The sequence below is a fragment of the Capsicum annuum genome, chromosome 6, assembly GCF_002878395.1.
Source record: "Capsicum annuum cultivar UCD-10X-F1 chromosome 6, UCD10Xv1.1, whole genome shotgun sequence".
Lineage (NCBI taxonomy): Eukaryota > Viridiplantae > Streptophyta > Magnoliopsida > Solanales > Solanaceae > Capsicum > Capsicum annuum.
Window position 1 is genome coordinate 173174036 of NC_061116.1, and position 9534 is coordinate 173183569.

The window sequence follows — 9534 nt, forward strand, 5'->3', positions numbered from 1 at the left end:
ATCCTAGCAATTCCAATTTGTTCTTTTCATTTTCAGCACCCAATCATCAAAGTAAGAACCTCTTTTAGTTAATATGAAGTTAAATAACTTCAGGTGATGGGGATCGACAGCCTTAATAACAAAATAAATCATTATTCAAAAATTGTATCAAGAATCTAAAACGGTCAAATAAAATGTACATTCCCAATAATCCAACTCTACTGGCATACCTAAACAGGATAGCCAACTAGCATTAGCCCTCTCCCCGAAAAGCATTAGATGATTAACCTCAATATCTAGATGATTTGGAATCCGAACATTGATCATATTAGCAACGTCAACACAGTAACCGGCAGTAATTTCTAACGAAAACTGGAATTTAGCAAGTAAAATTTTATTGCTACTAATAATTAGATAATGTTAACATTTATACAAGAAAAAACAAATAATATAATAACGTCAGGAGATATTAAATTTATAAAAGGAGCCACTTGAAAATATGAAGGTAATTTATGCCTCCAGGGTGGAAACACTGTGATCAACTACTTCTAGGATCATAACAAATAGAAAGCTTACAAAGTATAGTAGTTGGCTCAGACCAGAAATCCCAGCTTCAAATTTTAAGTGAAACTTCTACCACCCAATCAATGCACGAATGAGCCCGAGTATATCGCCATTTAATAGGGCTTTGAGAAATCGCGCCTTGCTAGGCGTATAAGGTGGATATCGTTGAGGTGCATCCCCAGAAAAATTGCGATGCAAAACTGCCTTCTTGTGGCTGAAAGTATCAAACGAGAATCTACCATGGTATGAACCCATTCCACTTTCACCGACTCCTCCAAATGGAAGAGAAGAATTTGCAACCTGCATAATACGAATATACAGTTGATCAATAGATTTGAAGTGTATATCATCATATAAAAATTAGATAAACAATGAAATCCAGTAGCAACACACGCAATTAATATGCAAAATTTCTCGTACATTTAGATAGTGCTCAGCATTCGTGATTAAGAAATATTCAGATACTCTATCTTCACTCTCAATAACAAGTCCAGAAGTAATCAAGATACACTTAAATAGTACACTAACAGACAAATTACTTTTACCTTTGCTACTTTTTCTCGATCCCAAGAACCTCCTTTGAAAATAGTTTCTATCCCTCTGAAGTATTGCTTTAAGATTTAATGCTTCAAACATCGTATTCCTGTTTCATTTTTTACTACAAAAAATCTTAATTGAATTTCCACTAGGAATAATCTTACGAATTATCACTTTCTATTTTTAACCGGGGTATCTTTAGAATTCACACTGCTTAACTTTCAATTCTTCCCCAAACTCCCCAACCCTATCAAAATATAACTATCCACAATTTCACATTTCCTTGTAAAATATAATAGTCTGAGAAAGCTTGAGACCAGCATGAAGACTTAAAAGTATATTAATGCGATAAATTTCAATGCACGTCTCCTAAGCAAATAAACAAGAAATTTAAGTATGTTAGCACAGGTGAATTTAGAAAATTCGGTCAATAGGCAAAGATAGAATTACATGTAAAGTGACATCGTTGATAACCAGACCCCCTGCTGATATATTCATGACAAATTCCTCCTCCAGTTTCTTGTTGCTTGTGAACAGATATGCTGCAAGTGGCTTTTCTCTGGCATTAATGAAGTGTATGGAGTCCTCCACTTTATTGACCTTCTCAAAAGAAAATCAAGACCTATTCAAGTCAAGAATTTCACCGAGGCAAATATACGATCAACAGACAATAAGCAGAACTTTTTGCAATCTCCCGCCTGAGCTTTTTTCATCCTCAAAAGTTGGAAATATGATCATTCTAGACGTAATGATGCTGCTAAAAATTTCTCTTAAGCATTCAGAAATGACCTATTGTTTAAAGCTTATATGCTGTATCATGTAGTATATGGACAGAAATGGCATAATAATTACCATGAGGATTGAACTGCCAAAAGAGATTATCCTCATTTAGGCTGCTTCGAGTAAAAGTAAAAGCACTAGATTTTCGTAGTTGTTGAAGCAGTTTTGTCGCTGATGAATTTCAATACCGAAAATAATTGAAATTGAATAAATTGTTCTACAGCATCCAAGAGTATGGTCTAGTGGCCAATGAAGCGGGTTGAGAACTTGAGGTCTCAGGTTCAAATCCCAACAAAGAAAAAAAACATTAGGTGCTTCTTCCCATCTGTTCTAACCCTGGTGGATAGAGTTGTCTTGCTGGTGGGAGGTGGGAGGTGTCCCGTGGATTTAGTCGAAGTGCATGAAAGCTGATCCGAACACCACGTTCATAAAAAAAAAAAAAAATTGGTTCTGCAAATATGACCACAAGATGAATCTAATTTATCAGACATAATTCCTAACTGTTACTGTATTTGTTTTACCCGCTTGTCCTTCTGACTCTGCTTCACTTGAGCCGAGGGTCTATCGGAAACTGCCTCTTTACCTTCATAAGGTAGGAGTAAGAGTAAGGTTGCGTACACACTACCCTCCTCAGACCCCAGTTGTGAGATTACACTGGGCATGTGGTTGTTATAATTCATAAATGTGTGACCATCGTTATCAGCAAACCTTTTGTTACCCAGAAAGAGATTGTACAAAAGACAAGTCACTTTTTATAGGCAAAGCATGTCTTACCGTGATGATAGGAAGTAGAGGACCAAATATTTCCTCCTTCATGATTAAGGAATCGTGTGGGACATCCAGAAGAATTGTAGGAGCGATCTTTCTGAGACGGGGAAAAGAAGATGAATAAAAAAGATGTCCTAAACAAATATCTTTATGATAACAAGTTTCGGGAGAAAGAGTGTGGTTGACTCACAAGTTATTTTCATCTCTCTGACCTCCATGAACCACCTTATCGATAACCTTAGTATCATCCAATAAATTTGATAGTCGACGAAAGTGGTTAGCATTCACAATGCGAGAAAGATCTCCTGAATTTAGTGGATCCTTCCCATAGAATTTCTCCAATTCATGTTTCATAGAATCTAGCTGGCGAAGAGGATTCAAAAGAGCAAAAATTAAAAAACAGTGAGCAAAAGATTTTGCATAATGTCACACATTAAAGCTCCTTGGTCTTAAACGCACCAATTTTGGCACATTGTCTTTGGCAGTAATTATATAATCAGGCGCGACACACGCTTGTCCGTTGTTGCAGCCCCACTTGCCAGAAATAATACGCCTTACTGCAACCTTAAAGCAAAAACAATTTGACAAATGGAAAAATTGAGAAAGCTTATTATTATGAATGTTAGCATTATATGTTCAAACAACCCAGAGACCGTGGGCGAATCAGAAATATTACCTTGAAATTGATGTTTGAATCCACAACAACTGGAGATTTTCCACCTAGCTCCAAAACCACAGGTGTCAAATGCTTTGTAGCAGCTGCCAACACAATCCTTCCAATTTTTCCATTTCCTACAGTAATTAACACATAACTCACTAATTATCATCATGGTGAACAGATCAACTCCAAATACGTCTTGCAAAGAAAACTTGGCAAAGTTATCTTTATCCCAATATCTACTAATTCCTGTGAACCTCGCAATCCGAACTAACTGCAAGTAGTACATAGTCAATCAGACTTTAGTTATTATTGCACGGAAGCCCACATGCACATATAAGGGTGGACTGACAGATGAATGTCTATCTCAATCTCAATTCTCTTCTTTTTTTGTCGAGTTTCCAGTAAAATTATCGGAAATGGAGAAGATATCCCATTGTAATGAGATTTAACAACAACACAATTTTACTTAGTTGTGTTGTCACTTTTCCCCTTCCATGGGAGAAGGGGGATGTGTATAATCCATAAAGAAATTTAAGCTCTTGTGGCTAAGACAAATTTTAAAATATATCAATGCTCGTGTAGTTAAGGGATATGCAACCCTGCTTCGTGGTAAATACAGCTCCTCCGCTACGGAAGCTTAGGAGTAAAAGTATTTAAGAAAATCATGAATCTGATGGCATAGTAATATACATTCAATAAGGTATCAAACGTAAAGCAGTCAAAGATTCTAAAAATGATTGTTGCTGTGATTAGATAAAAAGTGAAGTATCAATTAATCAATCAATCAATTACGCCTCAATTTGAAACTAGTCTAAGTCGACTATATGAATCCTTGAAATCCATTTTGCATAATGGGGGTTCATTTCTAGGCAATACGAACTATTTGTCTTTTAAGACACATTACGGTTCTTTCAAACTCTAAGTTACCTCAATCTTAACCTAAGCTAGTTGTTATTGCTTTAGTGGATTGTTTACTTACATTGTTCTATTCTTAGATAAATCTGCATTAATTTAGAGAGATCGCGGGCATGTTGAAACACTTCTTTATATGTACCCTATATATGTACCCTATCCCCTTAAGCACCTTCAATAATTAAAATGTGTACCAATGGACCAATGGAATTTGACATCAACCTAAGGTAATGCTAAGCCAGGACATCACCCTCTATATCTGTTCTTCCCACCCTTTGTCTGATGTGGTCATTCCGAATATTGCCCAACCTTGTAGAACATCCATCCTTAACATTCACTATTTTATGATACTCGTTGTTTCAATATATTGAACTTAGAGATCCAATATCGACTCTCATATAACATTTTGGGTGTCACAACCTTCATAGAGGAATTTGCTTTTGAGTTTATTAGGTATCTTTCAACCGTTTGACACTCATATCACCATTCCAATTCGCCCATTTCATTATTCTTAATACATGTTCCTCTACCATCTCATTATCCAGAAAAATAAAACATAGATATCTGAATTGCACCTCAATCCATCAGATGTTACTTCACATTCATTCTATCTTTAACTGATTAAACTTCTGACACATGTACTCTGTCTTGTTTACAGAATAAGTGATCTTAAAGTAAGAAATATCATGACCAGTCATTGAACTGTAGGAAAATCACCACACTCTGAACCAACCAGTTCCATTGTCTCAAAAGCCTAAAAGATAAAAAGAAATCATGCTGTCATCGCAGATGGTTATAGATTTAGGCCCTTGTTCATATATAAATAATCCTCCCAGATATTTTATTCTAAAAATGACATGGAGATAAAGTAGACTAGTAATGTGGTTTTTCAGACCTGTATAAAATATCTTATCCCATTTTTGCTCCAGCAATGCAGTAGTCTCGGGTACTGCACCTTCTACAACTCTAATAGCTGTCACATCGACATACTGCCCTAAAAGCTTTGCAAGCACTGAAGATGTAGCTGGGGCTATTTCTGATGGTTTCAGAACTACAGCATTACCAGCAGCAATAGCTCCGATCACTGGATCAAGGGACAACACTGGAATAGAATGAAGGGGGAGGGAAGAGCATAGTATCAGATACCTGGTTAATACATATGCACTGAAACTTTGGTCTAAATATCATAAAACAATCAGACATTATTAGTAAATTACTGATAAAGGATGATGGAAAACTCGCCATCAACAAGGACAAAGGCACCTTAGACGACTTGCTTGCATCAGAAAAGGATAAAGCATTACTGGAATCTGCTTTGTTATTGGCCTTTTTGTTCAGGAAAAGCAGAAAACAGTTTGACAAGAGTGGAACTTTTATACTAAATATGACCAATCTTCATTCACAGATAGTTCAAACATAGACAGTCAATGAAAATGAGTGAGGGGCATGTTTCACTCCGCATTGTGAGTCACACAGATCTAAAGTTGCAAAATCACCTAGCAAGAAGATTCATAGTATTTAGTTTTAAGAGTCACCACAGCCCTTGGTTAAAAAAGTTCATAACACAACAAAATTTTTGGCCGAGGGAAATGATTAGTCTGGTTTCTAACTTGAGACTTGCTCAAAGATATATTGAAAGGAGAAGATAAAGAGGAAAAATAATCGTATGCACTTATGAAGGAGATAAATAGACAGATTTTCACATACAGAACGGATAGTTCCATGCTGATATGACCAATACAACACCGAGGGGTTCTGGAACTATTTCAGCTGATGAGGGAAACGAGGTTATTGTAGCTTTGGCCTGTAATTTCCATACGTTTGCATCAGTGCGCTTCTATTAATTAGTAAACAAGATAATATGTACATCCATAAGTAGGTATAAAAATTTACTTTTTCCGGCTTCATCCACTGTTTTAGTCCCTTCAATGCATGCTTACACGATGTTTTCACCATAGAAATCTGCATTAAGAGAACGTATGAATCAGAAGATAGAAAGAAAAGTGGGTCCAACATAACTAAGAAGTTCCTTGACTAAATATAAGATATCTATGCCTTCCCATGAGCTTCAATACCTTCATGATAAAACTATTTCGGCCATTATTAAAACAGAATAAGAGCAGTGTATTCCACTAAATATTTCACTGTAACTGAACAGGGTCAACTTTACTGGACTTAGATAACGAATTTAATCAAAAAACACTGTTAAGGTTTAAATCGAGTGTTACCAATATTTCATCTATTTCCAGAGTAATCATGCCGTCATAAAACTCTAAGATATCAACCTAGGTCAAACCATCCACCAGCACATTCTTCCAGTGATCATTCATATTGATCCTGTTTGTGAAATGTCTATTTGTTTTAAGTAGAAAAGAAGAGATTAAAGGTGTTACAACAAAATTTATTTCAGAACAATGTATTCAGTATCCAGTGTCTAACTGACGGTCCTCCCGATCCATTGATGAAAAGAGACGCAAATATTTTTCTTGGCATGGCTATGTCCTCATAGTTGTCAGTTGTCACAAATATTTCTTCTCTCAATCTGTTGATGTAAACTCTCAGTCCCTCAAAAGATTATAGTCAGTTTCATATATTGCATATTCTTCAGTTAACCATCAAATCTTGTCCAAAATTCAGACCATCTAAAACCTATGTTGCTCGGACTCTTCAAAAATGTCAGCAGGTGCGTGTCGGATTCGCCAAAAGTAGTGTTTTTTTGGAGAATCCGACACGGGTGCGGCATCAAAAATGAAGGGTCCGCGCAACTTAGTCTAAAACAATAAAAGGAGGTCCAGAGCAACGTAATCTTTGTCCTACTGTTTGAAGGGACAGAAAGATCATCCATCAATAAAGTAGAAGTTGGAAGATAAGTTTGATTTGCCTTTAATCTTAACACAGCCAAATAGTTCACTCTTCACTCTGAGAACATTCAATAACTACAAGCAAATCCGGATATAAGATACAAAGGAGAACAACCAAAAGCTAATCTTGGTGATATTTATACACTTTCTAAATTACCAACATCAGGAACAAAAATGACCATTTTATCTTGCTTATGCCTGTCACTCTAACGACCCTATGCAACGCAAAACAGTCAACATTACTCCTTTAAACTGTCAAAACCTCTTCAATTCCGGAAAACTAAACATGAAAGGAGTAGAGAACTCATTTTGCACTAGACTATCTAACTAAAATCAAAATATTAGTAAACCTGAAAACCAGAAGAACAGGAATATCAGTTTTCTTATACGATACTCTAAGTGTGTTAGGTAGTTACGTGCACTTATTTCATTAAGAACAAGAAAAATTCCGTCCATGTGATTGTTCAAGGAAATATAAAAGTCACCAATGGAAGAAAAGGACAAAAAAGAAACAAGTCCTCAAAAATCCCATGTTTAATTCAAAAGTCATAAGATTGTAAAACAAAATTATTCGAGGAGTTCCAAATCTGAGGAAAACAGAGTATACTTAATACATCAGCACACAGAAAATTGGTTATGTTATGTCCCACATTTGCTGGAAACTCAAAATTTCCTATCAATCCTCACTTTTACTGTTCAGATATTAGACAAAATCTCAGAATTTCCTATCCAATGCCACCAAATACAACCCAAACACCACAGCTACCCTAACCTTGGTGGACAGAGTTACCTGCTACGAGTCGTTGGTGATAGGTGACACCTATCACTGTGAAATTAGTCGAGGTGCACGTAAATTGGCACAGACACGGTAGAGAGACAAATATTCATTTCACTCTTCATTGATGTCTAGTGATAGGGTTAGGATTTTCACGGAGATTCAAAATATAAACGGATTCAACGTCTACTATATAAACGTGAAAAAAACAATTTTCACCTGTATGTATATATCATCTTATTTTTCAAGCAGACTGATTCAGATGAACCCTGCTTTTTAAATAAATTTATACGTAACCGAAAGCGCATATACAAGACATATATGGAGATGATGAAAGAGTGTGATATATAAACCTAACCTCGTGAATAAAGGATTCAAGTTCAGGCTTAGAGAGATCAGAATAAAGAGCATCAACAATCTCCTTCTCATGATTCTCAGCGATCTTCAACAAAGCTTTCAACTGTGAAACTCTCCATTCATACTTCTTCGTCTTCCCACTCGAATACGTCTCCCTTAATTCCTTCACAATCGCCTCTGCATCCACCATCCCCATTGATTCCTCTATAATTCTCTACGTCTACAATTCTGCAACCTGTATATGTGTTTGTGTTGACTTAAGCCGGCGATGTAGATAATATAGATATGGTAGATGAGAATTTTTTGGATGGTATAATTGAATAAGGAGTATATGGTGTTGAGTGGAAATTCGAAAAAAGCCAAAGGTGGAGTGCAGGTTTAAAAGGGAATTTCGTTCTTAGTGTTTTGTGCACGTGATCTCTGATACTGTTTATTGTACGAAAGAAGGAGAGTGATTCTCACGCTCCTAACCTAAAAAATATTATCCTCACGCTCTTAATTACTGTAATTCACCTTTTCAAATTAAAGAGCTTAACTTTACTCTGACTTGTCTAATGAGTTTTATCACATACAATTTGATTGAGATGAAATTATGAAAGAATTAATTATTTTGAAATTATAATTTTATTTTTGTATCACATTGAGGTTAAAATAATAATCGGAATGAATTATCTCAAGATAACTTATTTTCCAACTAAATGAGGTCTTAATATTTTGGTAATGTGTTAAAAGTAGGTACGTCTATCATTATTTTTTTAATTAATGTGTCAAGTCTAAGGGTATGTTTGGTACGAAGGAAAACATTTTCTGGAAAATATTTTCCAAATTTCTTATGTTTGGTTGGTTTAAAGGTTTTGGAAAATGTTTTTCAAATCAACTTATTTTCCTCAAATCTAAGGAAAATGACTTCCTTTCAAAAAGTAAGGAAAACATTTTCCAAAACTCTCTTTCAACCTCAATCTTAAGATGAAATATTCATACAACTCTCAAAATCACCCATCCCTACTCCGACCCCTAATCCCCTACTCCACCCCACCCTCTACCACCCCATTAAAAGAAAATATTTAAAAAATTTTTTTACCTCATCCCCCTACCCAAAACCCAAACCCCTACTCCCCCTCGCCCCCACCCTTTCCAAAAAAAAATATTTAATTTTTTTAAAAAAATATCAAACTTTTTCTTACTCCCCTACCCTACCAACCCTCTCCCCCTCAAAAAAATTAAATTTTTAAAATTTATTTTTTTGAATGTTTTTAAATTTTTTCTAACCCCACGCTCGCTCCCCTACCTCAACCCCCACCTCCTACCCTCCCCCCATTCAAAAAAACTACTATTTCAAA

The 9534-nt window shown here is 35.7% G+C and overlaps 1 protein-coding gene across 1 annotated transcript; it reads right to left on the reverse strand.

The window, feature by feature from the left end:
- Positions 1-357: 357 nt before the first annotated feature.
- Positions 358-8626, reverse strand: LOC107873002 (aldehyde dehydrogenase). Its single transcript, XM_016719692.2, has 10 exons — positions 8196-8626; positions 6095-6163; positions 5909-6005; positions 5097-5303; positions 3305-3420; positions 3088-3192; positions 2819-2991; positions 2635-2725; positions 1531-1680; positions 358-843 (listed from the first exon to the last, which is right to left on the reverse strand). The coding sequence occupies exons 1-10, from the start codon at positions 8388-8390 to the stop codon at positions 613-615; spliced, it is 1434 nt and encodes a 477-aa protein (XP_016575178.2). The 5' UTR covers positions 8391-8626; the 3' UTR covers positions 358-612.
- Between the last annotated feature and the right edge of the window lie 908 nt (positions 8627-9534).